This window comes from Megalobrama amblycephala, linkage group LG21 (genome assembly GCF_018812025.1).
Source record: "Megalobrama amblycephala isolate DHTTF-2021 linkage group LG21, ASM1881202v1, whole genome shotgun sequence".
NCBI classification, from domain to species: Eukaryota; Metazoa; Chordata; class Actinopteri; order Cypriniformes; family Xenocyprididae; genus Megalobrama; species Megalobrama amblycephala.
In genome coordinates, this window is record NC_063064.1 from 31,433,608 (window position 1) to 31,453,250 (window position 19,643).

Consider the following 19,643-nt stretch of genomic DNA (forward strand, 5'->3'; position numbering starts at 1 on the left):
GATTATCCGGACGCATGAGCTGTGATTGCTGGAGGCTTTAGGACAGATATCTGTTTCCCGTGATGTATAGAGAGCAGTCTGTTAGTCACATGCTCACACAGGACACAAGAACGTTTAGTACTGACCCACATCCATGTGGTCGTATTTTCATTATTATACTTTGCCTTTAACATCAGGATCGCTAGCTTTAAATGATCTTTTCTTTATAAACTTTGCCTCTCTAAGAAAATCAGTGCTAATCTCTCTATTCAGAAATGTTGTTTGCTTCAAAATAGCTCATCTATATTTCACTAAACCTGATTTCTGTCCTGTAGGGCGTAATGCATGTGGGCGCTCTACTAAACCAAACGCTGTTCATCCTATAAGTGTTGATCTGAATTGCTAAATGATGGTTGAGGCGTTGGTGAAGCTGCGTCTGTGTTGGACATGTTCAAAGAGAGGATGACACACTGTTAATCCTCCCACTCGTTCCTGACGCACAACACCTGCCCTCGGGGAGCGCGCACATAAATCCATACCGCCGTTTTAGAGTACATACTCACTATTTAGACGGCAGAGACCATTAACTGGCCCTCTAAGTAGTGCAGGTTCTGTGGAGCAGACACATTAGAGGATATCCTGTGAGTTTGCCGCACCGGGAACCAAATTAGCGTCTATTTTGGGCGAGCGAGCTGTGTGTGTGTGTCTCTCTCTCTCTCTCTCTCCGGATGGGAACCCTGAGCCAGCGGATCAGGGCGACCTCATTCATTCAGAACTCTGTCGTGTTTTACAGGGACTCTCCTGCTGTCTGATTGACTCATTGTGTTTATTTCTTTAGGCTCAGATCTGATCATGTAAATGAGGCTCAGCGGCGGATTAGACCGCGGTGTTTTTAACCTGCCGATCTCAGCTTGTCCTCATCAGATTAACGCGTGATGGAGCCCACGGGACCGTTTGCTGCTTTTACGCTCAGTCCACACCTGTCTAGGGCCCTTTTCCTCCCGATTTCATTTTATTTTCTTCCGAATTCTGTTTTATCTGTTTTACTTTTTTTTTTTTTTTTTTATGGTTAAATTAATTTTTAATGTTCAAAAAGCATGTCTAATTAATTGAAATCTTTAAACCTATACAATTTAACAACAATTTATTAAAATTTTAACAAAATTTTAATTTTTAAGGCCTTATTGAAATACGTTTTTTTTTTTTTTTTTTTCAAAATCCATTTTATCTGATTTTCTTTTTCTGGATTTTTTTTTTTTGTTTTTTACATTTTAATGATTACGTTAAATTTTAGTGATCAAAAAGCATGTCTAATTAATTGAAATCATTAACCACAAATTATTAAAAGTTTAACAAAAATTAAATTAAGGCCTATTTAAATTAAATTAAGTTTTATTTTTTCTATTTAACTTTTTATTTTTTACATTTTAAAGGTTAAATAGATTCCAGTAATTAAAAAGAATGTCTAATTAATTGAAATCATGAAACTTATACAATTTAACGACAATTTATTACATGTTTAACAAAATTTACATTTTTAAGGCCTTATTGAAATACGTTTTATTTTTTTCTAAAATCCATTTTATCTGATTTTCTTTTTCTAGATTATTATTATAATTTTTTGCTTACATTTTAATGATCACCTTAAATTTTAGTGATCAAAAAGCATGTCTAATTAATTGAAATCATTAACCACAAATTATTAAAAGTTTAACAAAAATTAAATTAAGGCCTATTTAAATTAAATTAAGTTTTATTTTTTCTATTTTACTTTTTCTTTTTTACATTTTAAAGGTTAAATTAAATTCCAGTAATTAAAAAGCATGTCTAATTAATTGAAATCATGAAACTTTTTTAAACATTTTAAAACATTTTATCTGATTTAGTTTTTCTGAATTCTTTTTTGTTTTGTTTTTGTTTTAATGATTAACTTACATTTTAGTGATGTTTAATTAACTGAAATCATTAACAAAAATTCATTAAAAGTTTAACAAAAAGTCAGTAGGCCTATGAAATCCATTTTATTTTTTCTCAAATTTCATTTAATTTTTTTTGTTGTTTGTTTTACATTTTAATGGTTAAATTTAATTTCAGTAATCAAAAAGCATGTCTAATTAATTGAAATCATGAAACATACAATTTAACAATTTATTTAGTTTAACAAAACTTGAAATATTTATTTATTTTTCCCAAATTCTGAGTTTTTTTATTTTAGTTAATTACATTTTAATAATCAAAAAGCATATCTAATTAATTGAATTCATAAAACGTTAACAACTTAATAATTTATTACAGCTGTGAATGTGTCTCGTCCAATCAGAATCTAGTTTTATAATGTTTTACGCCAGACGGATTAAATCATTAGATATGAATCATCTGATCTTCTGCTTTGAGTCCATCAAGATCCAAATAAAAACAAAATAATCAAATTGCAGATTGTATAAAAACACATTTCTATTCATGTCAAATTAAATACGGCATCATTTCTGCCTGAGCCTGAGAATACCAGTATCATTTTTGTTTTATTATAGTTTAGCTTTTATTTTTATATTTTTAGTTTTCATGTTTATTTTAGTTTAATTTTTAGGAATTTTATTATGTCCTTTTATTTTTATTTTTTTTTTTTTTTAAATATAGCTATTTAGGTTTAATTTATTTTTATTTCAGTTTTCAGTTAATAATTTCAGTGCTTCAGCCAAGTTAAGAGTTCAAATTTTCATTTAGTTTAGGTTTTTCGACTAATGTTTATATTTTATATTATTTCAGCTTTATTTTAATTCACACAGTAGTGTTAGTTAACGATAATAACCCTGGAATGAACACGACCCATCGTATCAAACTCTTTCCTCTCGTTCCGTCTCTATTTCCAGTTTCAGAGAGTTATTCCTCGAACGTTCGTCCAGATGACTGTAATCAGGGTCTGAAGCGCTCTTTAAACAGCTCAGATTTGCTCATGTAGGCGAGATAACGTGTGGATTGGATGCTAATGACTCGTGAGTTTCTATTTTCTTCAGTCTCTTACACATGTGCCGACCGTCGACCCCAGATCGGAGCTGCTGTGAGTGTTTGAACACACTAAACCGCACAAGTAAACCACAGCTCCTCCTCGCAGTTGCTCAAGCAGAATCAAACCGTTGTTGAACACACTGTTGCTCAACCAGAGGAGACGTCACTGAGCTTCTGTCCGTCTCTGTCACCGTAACCAGCAGGTTTTCATGCCTGACGCATCTGCTTCAGTCTGTCTGTCGGCAGGTGTCTTGATCATTTTAAGTGTTAACTGCAATACTGTAAAAGGAACGATTACGTACCATTCGTATATCTTCATTAATTGTTTTGTATTGTATTTTGCAATGACAATCTTGTGGTTTAAAATGTACTTTATTGTCATGAAAATACTGCATATTTTTGTGTTTTGGTGCTTATAAGAGACTGGTTTGATGAGACTGACGCAGTTGTGTGTTCACTAATCATCTGGTTTTGTAGCTCTCGGTGAAGGTTAGCAGTGGTCTGGCGGCGGTGTCTCTCCTCTCGGCCGTGACCTGTTTGTGTGGTTCTCCAGACCAATCTCTCTCTGATTACGTCTCGCTCCCCGCAGAGGTCCGATTAGTGCTTAAGATTCGTCTGTAATCTGCCTGAACTGGTTTTGTCTTCTTAGGTTCTCATTTTGGGATGTTGCATAAAAAAAACACTGAATGGAAACACCAAGATGGGCATAAATTCTAAAAGCTGAGGCGGATGCATTTGTCATCCGATAAAAAGACGTGCGCATAAACTACGATGGAAACACATTTACTGAATAAATCCCTCAATAAACTCATGTGACTGTGCCTCATCTAGGGTTGCAAAATTCTGGAAATTTTCAAAGCTGGAAACTTTCCATGGGAATTAACGGGAATTAATGGGAATAAACAGAGAATTTGCATAATTGCAGGTTAGCCTATAACAGGGTACTTAAATGTAGTTGAAAAAAACATCTTGCAGCATAATTTTGGTTAAAACAACCAGATTTAACGCAATTTCAGTTGAATTTTTACCGACATTCACACAGCACATGACTTACTGCAGGGATATTGAGGCCACACCCCCTGCATACACTCCCCCAGTCCATAACATGCACATTTGATCAAAAATACAGAAAAAAAACAATAATATTGTGAAATATAACTACAATTTAAAATAATGGTTTTCTATTTTAATATACATTAAAATATAATTTATTTAATTTAATTATAATGAATTATATGTTAAATATAATTAGAATTTTCAGCATCATTACACCAGTCGTCAGTGTCACATGATCCTTCAGAAATCATTCTAATATGCTAATTTGATACTCGATTATCAATTTAAAAAAAATAAAAATAAAAATATTTAATTTACATATTTGCTAAATTAGAATTAATTGAATGCGAAAAATAAATTTCATGTTATGACCAAACAAAATGTTTATATTTATGTTTGTATATGATACATTTTATATAAATATTACACATTTATATAAATTTCCCAAAATTTCCAATTAATTCCCATAAATTCCCGTAAATTCCTGTTAAGTTTCTAAATTGGAATATTTCCAAAATTTCCACTTTCCGCCCCTTTGCAACCCTAGCCTCATCAGAGGCTGTGATTGGATAACTGGACTAACCAGCGGACCAATCACATCGCAGCATCTCAAATGTTGGTTTGGTGGTTCTGAAAGTCAAAGTCTGTCATCAGAATGATTTGGTTTAATTCCTCCAGAAGCGTCTCACACGATTGTGTTCCCAAACACCAGCATCCGAACACAAGATCACATGACAGCGTTTATTGAGTTTCGTCTGACGCTCTGAGACAAACTCATTTATGATGGAGGAAGAAAGAGCCCGATTGCAGCAACTTACATTTTTATTACTGATATTTTGCACCAGTTTTCCATGAAGTGATAATTAGGCCAATTTCTTATGTTTGTAAATATTGGAAATTCATCATATGATGAAAGTTAAATAAGTTGTAAATGTTTGTGACTTTAGTTTTATATATAATATATATATATATATATATATATATATATAGTTTTTGTTAATATTTTGAATTAGATTTTTTTTTTTAAATTTTGTTTTCATTTTAATTTTAGTTAGTTTTAGTCATTTTACTGTTTTTTTTTTGTCATTTTTATTGTTGTTTTTTATTGCCTATATAGTTTATTTTAGTGCTTCAACTTAAACTAAGAAATCTGAAATAAAATATGTTCAAACAATTTTTTTTCCAAGTCATTTTGTTTATTTTATTTCAAGTCATGAAAATGTTTTTATTTATTTTTTTAGTTTTAGCTAACGATAATTACCCTGGTGTGTCATGCTTGCTCTGAATTTTTTAAATCATTTTGTGATATTCATCAGTAATTTGCATGCAAACACACCCGTTTTTAAATAAGGAAGAACCAGTCAGATCCTCCAGAGATCATCGTTCCTTTGAGGAACGCTCTTGATGATGGGAATGTTTCCTGGTCTTCTCCCGACACATGATGAATAAAGCGCAGCTGAAGTCGCTCTGCTCCGTGATGTCAGGCTCCAGCGTTTCCCGCTGTTCGGCAGGCGTGTCAGAGACGCCTCTGGGGAAGCGAGTGGGTCGTGTCGACGTCACTGAACTATTTCTGAATTCACCCGCTTTTCTCTCTCTCTCTCGTGCTCTTAATCTCTCACTTCCTCCGCCGGCGTCGCCCCCCCGGGACGGAGATGCTTGTTGAAAGTAAAGGGTCGAGGGTACGAGCTGACGAGTCTCCACAGTCACGCTTCACAGGCAGAATTATTGAGGTCGTTAAACACACTTGAAGGAAATGCAAATGCATTTTAACGGGTCAGTCCATGATTAGCACCTCGTGTGAACGAGGAATTCTCCCATCATTCCCCACGACTGTCCTCCTTCTGTGTGAGTCTGTGGCCCAGTTCTTCTTCTGCTCTGGTGTTTTCTGCAGAATCTCATGAATGGATGTGAGACGGGAGATTCAGAGTTGTTTATTGATTGTCTGATGTAAAATATTGTGGAAAATAAGTCAAAATTGCAATATTGAGTCACATCTGTGTGTAACTTAGTATCACTATTATAGTTTTTATTTGGGTTGGGACAATACAATCGATGCATCGCAGTTCGTTTCTGATATTTTCCAAATGCATCGCAAATCGATTCTGAGCTCAGTTTTTAACAGCAGATGGCGCTTTAGGCTAGTTTATAATCTCACGCTCAACTGCAAACACTTGTAATTCGCTTCAACCTTTTCGAAGTTTATGAATGATTATTTTATTGTGTCAGGAATTGTAAGGAAGCAGAGTACATCTGTTTCTAAAGCACACAGCGCCACCTGCTGTTGAAAACTAGCTCAGAATCGATTCGAGAGAGAATCGCGATGCATTCAGAAAATATCAGAATCGATCCAGAATCATTTCTCGATTCGCGATGCATCGATGTGTTGTCCCAGCCCTAGTTTTTATTCATATTTTGAATTGGTTTTTATTTGTGTATTTTCCATTTTCATTTAAATCTTTGGTTAGTTTTAGTATTTTGTCTATATAGTTCTGTTTTAGTTATTTTAGTGCATAAAGTTGAATTTAGAGGTTGCATTGGCAACTAGCTGACATTAAAATGGAAGTTTTTCATATATTTTATTTTATTTCAGTTATTTACATTCATAACATTCATTGTATTTCAACACAAAAATCAACAAAAAAATGTTTTAGTTTAACTATAATGGCCTTGGTATAGATCACACATTCTTTATTATTCTTTCTTTCTTTATTTATTTATTTTTTATTTATTTTTTTATTTCGAACAACAACCAATAAAAAATAAAATATGAAAATACAATAATTGTGTTACCACATAAAAAACAAAACAATATCTACGAATAATCATCAATTAATTGATTATTACATTACATTATTACATTCATAAATAATATAAAATATAGGTTAATAAAGCTAAATGTTTACAAACACTATGAACATGTATTTCCACTCCACAACAAATCCTTTAAATATAGCGTTACTCAGAACAGAAGAGGAATGAAAAATATAAGTATAAAACAAACATAAAATATATTATAAATGCCAAGCCTAAATGAATTTATTAAAAGCAGATCTATCATCTTGTGTGAAATGAGTTAAACAAATAAACTTGATCTCTCGTTCCTCTATCATAAATGTTTATATTATTTGCCGTCAATTATATTCAGATGATAAAAAACGTGACATATTCCGGAAATACTATAAAAATAAGTTTTGAGAAACATCAAATCTTTAAAAAGATATTCATGAGTCGGTTTGAGGCCCTTGACAAGTACATGAAATGAGCATTTCTATGTTTGTGAGATGCTTTCATTTCAACATTATGATTTTACATTTATATTCATCATTTGACGTCAGTGGATTGAGACATGTCAGCCTGCTTTCACAGTGAAATCTCGTCTACATCTTCATGCTGTTGCTCATATCAGTGCATACGCTGACAGGAAGTCGTCATTTGACGATGTTGTGTCTGATTTTAAACCGGTTTAGTGTTGCTTTAATCGGATCGTGTCGTGAAGTCGAGAGGTCGTGTGTAAGTCCGGTGTAAGTTGTTGAACATGTTTCTGAGGCGCTTTAGCAGTTTCTGTTCCAGAGAAAGAGACGTTCAGTATTTACACACGCTTAAAATAATTCCATTAGTTTTTCATAATCTCATAATCCTATTTTGCACTCTCAATAATCTCATGCAGTAAAGTAATGAAATCACTAATTCTGTTTCTATCTGCTGAAGTGTTCTGCGATGTACCTTACAAGTGAAATAACCTTTTTTGCATCGCAATAATGAACATTTGTGATAAAAATCTTCATGCTAAATATTTTTTTCTTTTGAAATATTGACAGTTTTCGAGTTTGATTCGACACACGCCACTTCCTCCGTGTCCGTCCAGGGTTTGCTCAAGTAAACACGGGCGGTTCTGTCCGGGTCAGCGATGCGTCTGATGGACTCGAGATTCGAGATGTTTTCCACATCTTCATCCACATTCCAAAGTGCAAATATCTGTGTTATGCAAGACACGACCGCTGGCTTTGTTTCGGCCTTGGTTCCCAGCGCTCCACAGCAGTGTGTGTTTGAACACGCATGATCACACAACCCTGAGAAAACACAACAGCCATTCTTTACTGCGTAATGTTGCCGTTTGAGCATGGAAAAAGCCCTGAAATTATTTCCTCCATCTTGAGTTTTCTTCCTCATTTAAATAATTCATGCGCTGAAAAAAGGGGCGGGGCCTGCTTGAGTTAGTTAGTAGTGTTGAAACTGGAGGTTATGGTAAGGTCTTATCTCTAAGGCAAGATAACAGAGAGAATCCATCATCAGCGTGATGATCCTGGTCTGTATCATGTGTTTATAATGTTAATCTGATGGTGGTTTCTGTCATGACCAGACTTGATCGTTCTCTTCCGTCATTCTGACTGTAAGTCACAGTCGGGCCGCTGGCCCAACATGCCATTTAGAGACGGTGAAGAATTCCAGACATTCCAGGAAAACACACAGTAAACAAAGGAAAACGGTCACATGGTGAGAAACTCTTCAGGACGAGATTAGTGGGTCAGTTCAGTTCAGCATTGGGTTTGTCATCAAATCAAAGTCTGTTTCAAGCTAAAAGAGGATCAAACGCACATGCATAATTATAACATGTTCAAATTTAAGGCCATAAAAAAGGCAAATTAAAGGGTTAGTTCACCCAAAAATGAAAATAATGTCATTTATTCCTCACCCTCATGTCGTTCCACACCCGTAAGACCTTCGTTCATCTTCAGAACACAAGATATTTTTGATGAAATCCGATGGCTCAGTGAGGCCTGAGCAATGACATTTCCTCTCTCAAGATCCATTAATGTACTAAAAACATATTTAAATCAGTTCATGTGAGTACAGTGGTTCAATATTAATATTATAAAGCCACGAGAATATTTTTGGTGCTCCAAAAAAACAAAATAACGACTTATTTAGTGATGGCCGATGAACCGCTGATTCGACACACTGATTCATAACGCTCCGAAGCTTCCTGAAGCAGTGTTTTGAAATCGGCCATCACTATATAAGTCATTATTTTGTTTTTTTGATTCACCAAAAATATTCTCGTGGCTTTATAATATTAATATTGAACCACTGTACTCACATGACCTGATTTAAATATGTTTTTAGTACATTAATGGATCTTGAGAGAGGAAATGTCATTGCTCAGGCCTCACTGAGCCATCGGATTTCATCAAAAATATCTTAATTTGTGTTCTGAAGATGAACGAAGGTCTTACGGGTGTGGAATGACATGAGGGCGAGTAATTAATGACAGAAATTTTATTTTTGAGTCAAATATCCCTTTAAATTTGTTGAGGGAAAAGTCAATCAATGAATACCAATGCTGATCTACTGTTGATGAATTATGGCAATGTTTACTTCATGATGTTTATATTTCAGAACTTCTCTGACCTGTACCATTTCTGAATCATCTCTCCAGAGTGCATATGAATTAATATTTGAAATATATTTGTTGCAGGCTCAGATCGCATTCCTGCAGGGCGAGAGGAAAGGCCAGGAGAACCTGAAGAAGGACCTGGTGAGGCGGATCAAAATGCTGGAATACGCTCTGAAACAGGAGAGGTCAGTACAGCATCCCTGTGGTTGGCTTGATTTTAATCATCCAAACATAATTTACACCATGTCTTTGCTAACATCATGTAGCCTGATTGCAGGCAGCGAGGCTCGTTTGAAGTTTATTTGATGATCGGTTCCCATAATTCCCCTCTCTCTCTCTCTCTGTGTCTCTCTGGGCTCATGATGAGTCATGCTCTGCTCGAGTTATACGTGTTCTCTGTCATTCAAATGCAGGGAAACCTCTGAAAACTCATCTGCTGCAGCAGAAACACACCAGAATAGAGCCTTAAATCCGCCGGCGGTGAAAATAATGACGGACTCTAAATCAGCGCGCGCCCACAGCCTGTCAAACCCGTTTCTGCGTGATTAGTTTAATTTCTCCGTCCTCATGAAGCACGATGAGATTCTGTGAGTGTTTCATGCGTTCGTCACATCAAGCAAGAGCTTTATTAAGCAGTCTAACGTGAGTTCGTTGTTTACGGTTGCCAAGCAACGTCGCATTAATGTTGAAATCATCTGATGTGCGTCACTGGATGAAGCTCGTTCAATCTGAAATTACCTGTGATGTCATATTAGATTTTATTCTTTACATCAAGTCTATGGCTGCAAGTAACTATTATTTTGTTTTCTGTATTTTATTCTAAAATTTTTCACATCCTGCCCATGTTTTTCTTCAGTGCAGATTGTTATAAAATTAATATACAGTACAGTCCAAAAGTTTGGAACCACTAAGATTTTTAATGTTTTTAAAAGAAGTTTCGTCTGCTCACCAAGGCTACATTTATTTAATTAAAAATACAGTAAAAACAGTAATATTGTGAAATATTATTACAATTTAAAATAACTGTGTACTATTTAAATATATTTGACAAAGTAATTTATTCCTGTGATGCAAAGCTGAATTTTCAGCATCATTACTCCAGTCTTCAGTGTCACATGATCCTTCAGAAATCATTCTAATATGCTGATCTGCTGCTCAATAAACATTTATGATTATTTTCAATGTTGAAAACAGTTGTGTACTTTTTTTTTCAGGATTCCTTGATGAATAGAAAGTTCAAAAGAACAGCATTTATCTGAAATACAAAGCTTCTGTAGCATTATACACTACCGTTCAAAAGTTTGGGGTCAGTAAGAATTTTTATTTTTATTTTTTTGAAAAGAAATTAAAGAAATGAATACTTTTATTCAGCAAGGATGCATTAAATCAATCAAAAGTGGCAGTAAAGACATTTATAATGTTACAAAAGATTAGATTTCAGATAAACACTGTTCTTTTGAACTTTCTATTCATCAAATAATCCTGAAAAAAAATATTGTACACAAATATTTTGTACAATTGTACACATTAAATGTTTCTTGAGCAGCAGATCAGCATATTAGAATGATTTCTGAAGGATCATGTGACACTGAAGACTGGAGTAATGATGCTGAAAATTCAGCTTTGATCACAGGAATAAATTACTTTGTCAAATATATTTAAATAGAAAACAGTTATTTTAAATTGTAATAATATTTCACAATATTACTGTTTTTACTGTATTTTTAATTAAATAAATGTAGCCTTGGTGAGCAGACGAAACTTCTTTTAAAAACATTAAAAATCGTAGTGGTTCCAAACTTTTGGACTGTACTGTATATTGCTATCAAGCAGTTACTTGCCACATTAATATTGAATATTGAGTTTTAGAGCTTTAAATGAATGCTTTTTTACGTTCGAATCTATCTGATACATTTTATCAGAAATATTTTCAGTCTTTTGTCTTTAAATCAAGGTTATAACTGCAAATTTTGCTAATTGATTAATCTGTTATTTCTCAGAATACTTGGATGAAAAAGAACATTTTTGTATTATAGGCTATCGATTTATTGCGTTAATTTGGTGTGATTTAATTATAGAAATAATGTGACCTGTCCGTCATCTTACACTGATGCGGTTTATTTATGAACATGATGCAGGACGACCTGACGAAGCCTATTTGAACGCCGTTAAAATGCCACTAAAATTCAAGAAATGAGGGCAAAAAATATCCCTGTATGAGTTTTTGTCTCATATTTATATCATATAATAGTTTAGCAATATCACATGAGGTGAAGTGCTGTTTTTTCCGAACATCTGCACGATTGCAACTGTGATATTGATTTTATACAATAGTTCAATAAAGAAGTTAATATTGTTACATTTTAGACACAATATTGTCTGTTTTTGCTCAATTTCACCAATGAAAACTCTTGTGCGTCTCCAGAAACACACTGCAGTGCTTCATTACTGAATGAATCTGTGGTTTTTAACGAATGGAGTGAGTCACTGATTCAATGACTCATTTGAAGGTCACATGCGTCATTCCTCAGTGATTCAGGCGTTTGAATGAAGACAGTCGCTGCTGCTGAAATCAGAAATACTACAACTGAATTTGAACTACAGTATGAATGTAATCTGGACGTACTACGTCTTTATCATGTGACCTCACAGCATCAGTTGCGTCCCTTCACTGCCATTCACAAATCCTCTCCCGTGGCCTCATGGGATAGTAGAGCGTCCATCATAAGCACACTTCAGAATCTCGGCGGAAGTAGCAGGTCATCTGTTTTTCACATATTATATAGTAGGAAAGTATTTGATTTCGGATGCAGCAAGTGACTTGCTGCCACCTACTGGCGGTTTTAGTTTCATATTTTGTGCATTTCTTTTTTCTCACATATTCATTCCACCTCCATTTTAAAAATACATGTTTTTTTTCACACAATCTCCTGCAATGCAATGTGCAGATCGCTATCAAATGTATTAAATATTTAACAGTGACGTGCGCTCGGTCAGGACAGATTATATGCAAAATCCTCACATGGATTTCTAACAGAAATATGTAAAGTATGCTCTCTCAATCTAACACCTGCAAACCATCAGATTTAGACGAAATGTTCAGCAGTTATTAATGCCTCTGCTGAAAGCTCTTTAATTAGTTTTAGGTTTTAGGAATCCGAGACGCTTCCTGTGTGAGGGTTACTAGAGTTCAGCCTCATTTACCGTGGTATTCGAGCTATTCACGAAGGAAAGACTTCTCACATTCCGAGGAATTTATAGAATCTTCCTACACGTGTGTGCGGCGACTCCGTGATGCGAGCGAGCTGCTGTCACCGTGGCAACGGAAGCTCTGAACCCGCGTTGTGTCTTTCTCTCCTCCGCAGGGCGAAGTACCACAAGCTGAAGTACGGGACGGAGCTCAACCAGGGCGACATGAAGCCTCCCAGCTACGACTCAGGTGAACCAGACGTTTGTGTTGAGCATGCAAAAGATTTAGTGTAAAAAGAGCCTGATTTTTGCATGTAATTGAATGTAGAATGTGGTCAGACAGGAAGTTGACACGCATCTGTCATCCTGTGTGTGACCTTTCACCTTTTAGATGAGGGCAACGAGAACGAGGCCCTCCCTGAGCCGCCCAACAGTCAGCTGAGCTGGAAACAGGGACGACAGCTGCTGAGACAGTGAGTGATGTCACACTTACACTGAAATCATGTGACGAATGAACTGATACATTCAAAAATACTGATGTAAGATCTCCAGCCTTTTTCAGCTATTCAACACACCCAAGATATTTTTAATATTTCTGCTGTAATTATGACCAGTGTTGTTATTACTGTTTACTAAAACCTTTCAAATAGAAATAAAGCTGAAATATTCAATGAAAAATGAATATTTAAACAACTTAAAAATTAGAAATGTTGCCTAAAATAATGTTGTACTAAAATGTTCTAAAACTGAAATGAAAAAAAAAAATGAAAAAACAATAAAAAATTACAAAAGCACAGCAAAATTACAAAAAATAAATAAAAATAAATTAAAACGAAATAAAAAAACAAAAATTTACAAAAGCAATAATTCAAAAATCAATAAATACTATAATATTGTATAAATAATATTAAAATTTGAAATGACAGAACTGTTTGTTTTCTATTTTTTTATTAACAGAAATTGATGCATTTAATGAATTCATTTTGTGATTCCAGAAATTAATATACGATGAATGCACAGATAAATTCAAAAATAGTTATTATAACCAGTGTAATTTAGTATGAACTAAAACTATTCAAACTACTTTTCGTCAATTGAAATAAAGCTGAAATAAAAATAAAAAATGAATAAATTGGGAAAAAAAACCCTTTAAATAAAGAAATTTTGCTTTAGCAGCTAACTGAAATAAATTAAATATAAGTTGAAGTACTAAAATGACTAAAACTGAAATTAAAACAAATGAAAGCTAAATAGAAATATTAATAAAACAATGAAAATGACAAAAGCACAAAACAAAATGAGTAAAACTGAAATGAAATTAAGCTACATATATATAAAAAACCCATAAAAATTACAAGCACAAACAAAATTAATCAAACTTAAACTAAAATTAAAACTGAAATTATACAAATTAAAGCTAATTCAAATAATTAATAAATACTATAATAGTTAGAGATGAACCGATATATCGGCCAATAATCGGTATCGGCTGAAAAAAGCAAATTTTCACACTATTGTCCGATAGTTTAAAAACAACCAATAGTCAGGGCTGATATATCCTGTCAATCAAAAGAGGGTGGGAAAATGCTCTGAATTTAGGCTTTGTGTAAAGAAAATGCTTAGAAACCAATCTGATGTTCAATATTAGTAGTAATTATATGAATTAATAACATTCAGAAAGTTAATTTAATCTTCAGAATTTAGTTAATGTGTATTCATTTTAATTTGAGTAATGTTTGTTTATAATTGATACCAGTTACTCTGAAACAAGTTGATGAAATGGAGAGAATAAAGTTTTATTTGCATTTCTTTAAAAATATAATAACCCCAAAAATGTCTGAATAATTGGATATCGGTATCGGTGGAGAAATTTGGTATATAAATAATAAATCATTGTTTAAGTTTTTCCACTTTTTCTTTTTCAGAAATTGATATATTAAATTAAGTCATTTTGTGATTATATTCTTCAATAAAAACAATAGTTATTGAGAGCAGACAGAAGTATGATTTACATCATCTTGATATTATATATGTGTTTTTAGCATTTTAATTTAGATTATATTGAGGTTGTTTTAAGCAGTGAATAAGTGACAGGCAGAGGTAAAGCGGTCCAGGTCACTCCCACACTGACGCTTGAAGTTCTTCCACACCTCCGCGCTCTTATCTATTTATAAACATGTATATATTGAGTTCTGCAGCTCTGACAGCTCATGCTTGTGTAATATTGATTGTTCTCACTGAGAAGATAACTTTTAACTTGACCATTCAGAACGAAAACAGCGCTCAGACGTGACGTAATCCACTGTAATCTGAGACAGAGGTCAACCTGCTGAAGGATAAAAAATGACATCATTAATAATACAGAGTAAAAAATAAAAATTTGATTTCAAATAGAATAAAAATATATTTGATGCATGGTTTCGTTAATGTCATTAATGCAACCAAGATACAACGTGGTTAAAACGTTTAAGTTTGTTGTGTTGATCTGACTATAAGACGTACTGTATAATTCATGATATATTAGTGTTAACACAGACACAAAACACCTACACGCTGACAAAGCATCATGGGAAAAGCCTTCACAGCCGTGTTTTGTGCTCTGCTGACTAATGAGAGTTCGCTGGTTTCATTGATTTCACGTATCGCTGAATTATGTGTGTTTGTCGTGATGTTCGATTCAGTGTTTGTAATGATTGTGAATGTGTAACCTTTGACACGCACACATCCAGTAAATGCTCTGACTGATTCAGACACTGATTCACTTCAGACTGATTCAGTCAAAGAATCAGTTCAGAGTTCATGAATCGAACATTGTTCACGCTGTGTGTGTGTGTGTGACAGTAAGGCTGAATGAATGCAGGATTGTTTGGGCTCGTTCAGTTTCCTGTGCCTGGAGAGAGGCTGGTACAGCAGGAGACGCCACACTGCTCTCGCTCTTTCTCTCTTGTTTTCCTTCTTAAACTGCTGCTAAAGATTTAGTTCAGTCAAACTCTTTCCCTCACGGGAGCGTCGGCACAGGAGAGCAGGGCAGCAGTGAGTGAGGTTTGACCGCAGGTATGCGATCGACACACTGACGCTGGGGTTTGATCTGAACGCGTGTGGAACGATAACAGCATCCGATCGGAGACTGTTTGTCAAGTTATTTGTTTATGCAAAATAGTTTGTATTCGATAATTTCATGTTTTTATTCCTTTGATTTCAGGTTGAAATGTTCCTGACAGGTTTTGTTTTTTCATGAGCGTCACAGTTTTTCCTGGTCTGATTATGAAAGTGTGTAAATATGGACTGCGGTTTGTGTTTCTCTCAGGTACCTGCAGGAAGTTGGATACACCGACACCATCCTGGATGTGAAGTCCCAGCGGGTCAAAGCGCTGCTCGGACTGGCCGGAGACAGCGGAGAGAGACCCGGAGACAAGCGGCCCGAACCCATGGTGAACGGGACCGAGCCGTCCTCGCTGAAGGACAGCACCAGCACCATGATCGGGTCAGTGGGTTCAGCAGGGTCACAGCGGCTCAGATCTGACCACATGACATCAGCCCATATTAGCTTGATTTATTCACTTATTAATTTATGGAACTCACTGAAGATATTAGCTTGATTCATTTATTTAAATCACTGACAATAAATCAGCCCATATTAGCTTTATTTATTTATTTTTAAATATTTTAAGATAAATCGGCCTATATTAACTATTTATTTATTAATTAGTTTATATATTTTTATTTAAATCATTGAAGATAAATCTGCTTATATTAACTTTATTTATTTTTATTTAAATCGCTGAAAATAAATTTGCCTATATTAACTTTTTTTTATTAATTAATTTATGTTTATTTAAATCGCTGAAAATACGTCAGCCTATATTAACTTTATTTATTAAGTAATTGATTTATTTTTATTCAAATCAGTGATAGTAAATCGGCCTTTATTAACTATTTATTTATTTATTGATTAGTTTATATATTTTCATTTAAATCATTGAAGATCATTCTGCTTATATTAACTTTATTTATTCATTTATTTATTTATTTATTTATTTTTTAAATCACTGACGATAAATTTGCCAATTTTAACTTTATTTATTAAGTAATTTATTTATTTTTATTTAAATCAGTGAAAATAAATTGGCCTATTTTAACTTTATTTATTTATTTATTTATTTTTATTTAAATCGGTGATGGTAAATCAGCCTATAATAACTATATTTTGTTTATTTATTTATTTATTTTTAGATATTTTAAGATAAATCAGCCTATATTAACTATTTATTTATTAATTAGTTTATATATTTTTATTTAAATCATTGAACATAAATCTGCTTATATTAACTTTATTTATTTTTATTTAAATCGCTGAAAATAAATATGCCTATATTAACTTTTTTTTATTAAATAATTTATGTATATCTAAATCTTTGAATATACGTCAGCCTATATTAACTTTATTTATTAAGTAATTTATTTATTTTTATTTAAATCACTGAAGATAAATTTGCCAATTTAAACTTTTTTTATTAATGAATTTATTTATTTTTATTTAAATCTTTGAAAATACATCGGCCTATATTAACTTTATTTATTAAGTAATTTATTTATTTTTATTTAAATCAGTGAAAATACATCAGCCTATATTAACTTTATTTAGTAAGTAATTTATTTATTTTTATTTAAATCTTTGAAAATACATCGGCCTTGTTACGACTGGAGACTCAGGCGGGAGATCCAAGTGCAGCATTTATTAGAAGTGAGAGTGGTCGTACAGGCAGGGTCAAAACAGGAACAAACAGGAACAGTGAGGAACAGGCAGAGTCGTAGTCAAGGGACAGGCAAAGATCAGGACAGGCAGCAACGGGTCAAAAACAAGAAACAGGCAGGAACGATAACAGACAGGCAGACAGGGAAATAACGCTCGGAATTGTCACAGGGTGAATCAAGACTTCGCAAATGGGTGGTGTGTGTGAGAGTCTTATATAGTCCTGATAATGAGCTGCAGCTGGGTGTGGTGATTAGTGATTAGTGTGAAGTGTGTGCAGGTGAGTGGCAGAGAGGATGATGGGAGATGTAGTCCGGGGAGTGACAGGAACAGACGGTGATCGTTACATAACGCCCCCCTCCCGGAAGGCGCGTCCTCGCGCCGTAAAAGGAACAGCTAGGGAGGGGGGTGGGTGCATTGGAGATCTAACGGCAGATGGGGACGGAATCTCCAATGCAGCCCCAGGGACTCAGGCAGCCACGGCGGGTCAGGAGCCTCGGGCAGCCACGGCGGGTCAGGAGCCTCGGGCAGCCACGGCGGGTCAGGAGCCTCGGGCAGCCACGGCGGGTCAGGAGCCTCGGGCAGCCACGGCGGGTCAGGAGCCTCGGGCAGCCACGGCGGGTCAGGAGCCTCGGGCAGCCACGGCGGGTCAGGTGGCTCAGGCGACCACGGCAGGTCAGGAGCCTCGGGCAGCCACGGCGGGTCAGGAGCCTCGGGCAGCCACGGCGGGTCAGGAGCCTCGGGCAGCCACGGCGGGTCCGGGGCTTTGGGCAGCCACGGCGGGTCAGGTGGCTCGGGCGACCACGGCAGGTCAGGTGGCTCGGGCGGCCACGGCAGGTCAGGTGGCTCGGGCGGCCACGGCAGGTCAGGTGGCTCGGGCGGCCACGGCAGGTCAGGTGGCTCGGGCGGCCACGGCAGGTCAGGTGGCTCGGGCGGCCACGGCAGGTCAGGTGGCTCGGGCGGCCATTGCAGGTCAGGTGGCTTGGGCGGCCATTGCAGGTCAGGTGGCTCAGGCGGCCACTGCGGGACAGAGTCCATAGATGACCACGGCGGGTCAGAGTCAATAAATGTCCATAGTGGACCCCAGTCCATGGGTGGCCATGACGGTACAAAGGCCGATGACGGCAGTGGCCGGGCAGGCAGTGGCCGGGCAGGGTCCCCACCCACAAGCTCCCCACCCTCAGGCACACTGCCCCCCCCCAAAAAGTTCTTGGGGATTTTAGCGGGGCCCGTCGCAGGTTCGTGGGCAAGGAGTTCATGTGGCGCCGGCAGGGCCAGGCGTGTGGGTGAAGCCGGCAGGGCAAGACGCCTGAATGGTGCTGGCAGCGCAGGGAGCTTGGGTGGCGCTGGCAGGGCCAGGCGTGTGGGTGAAGCCGGCAGGGCGAGGAGCTCAGGTGGCGCCGGCAAGGCGAGGAGCCCAGGTGGCGCCGGCAGGGCGAGGAGCCCAGGTGGCGCCGGCAGGGCGAGGAGCCCAGGTGGCGCCGGCAGGGCGAGAAGCACAGGTGGCGCCGGCAGGGCAAGAAGCACAGGTGGCGCCGGCAGGGCAAGAAGCACAGGTGGCACCGGCAGAGCGAGGAGCTCAGTAGGCGCCAGCAGGGCAAGACGCTTAGGCGGTGCTGGTAGAGCATGACGCTTGGGCGGAGCAGGAGAGACCTCTGGAGTGGTCTCCAGGCCCACAGCGGCCTCTTGAAGGGCGTCTGCGTCTTGAGGAGAGGAGGACGTCTTCTTCTTCCTCCTCCTCCTCCTCCTCTGAGAGTGAGGCGATGGTTCACCAGCTGGAGCGGTCTCTGGAGCGGACTCAGTGGCTGGAACGCCCCCTACAACCTTCAGCACCGCAGGGGCGGCCATCTTGCCCGTGGGCACTGGCAAAGCAGCCATTTTGTCCATCGCGTCCAGAGCGCTTGAGTCCATAGCAACCGGTGAACTTGAGAGTGTTGAAACTGACGGACTTGAGAGCGTTGAGACTGACGGACTTGAGAGCGTTGAAACTGACGGACTTGAGAGCGTTGAAACTGCCGGACTTGAGAGCGTTGAAACTGGCGGACTTGAGAGCGTTGAAACTGATGAACTTGAAAGCGAAGCGGCCGCCGGGCTTGAGAGCGTAGCGGCCGGCGGGCTTGAGAGCGTAGCGGCCGGCGGGCTTGAGAGCGTAGCGGCCGGCGGGCTTGAGAGCGTAGCGGCCGACTGGTTTGAGAGCGAAGCGGCCGGCGAGGACTTGGGGATGCCAGCTGCTCGGACCGTAGTCAGTGGGGGATCAGCCATACT

At 37.1% G+C, this 19,643-nt stretch overlaps 1 protein-coding gene across 3 annotated transcripts in view; it reads left to right on the forward strand.

The window, feature by feature from the left end:
- strn (striatin, calmodulin binding protein) overlaps positions 1 to 19,643 on the forward strand; it is a 51,587-nt gene that overhangs the window by 12,676 nt on the left and 19,268 nt on the right. For all 3 annotated transcript variants that reach the window (XM_048173593.1, XM_048173595.1, XM_048173594.1), the window contains exons 2-5: positions 9,518 to 9,621; positions 12,802 to 12,875; positions 13,017 to 13,098; positions 15,933 to 16,109. In XM_048173593.1, coding sequence (XP_048029550.1) covers positions 9,518 to 9,621; positions 12,802 to 12,875; positions 13,017 to 13,098; positions 15,933 to 16,109 — 437 coding nt within the window. The remainder of the gene's footprint in view (positions 1 to 9,517; positions 9,622 to 12,801; positions 12,876 to 13,016; positions 13,099 to 15,932; positions 16,110 to 19,643) is intronic.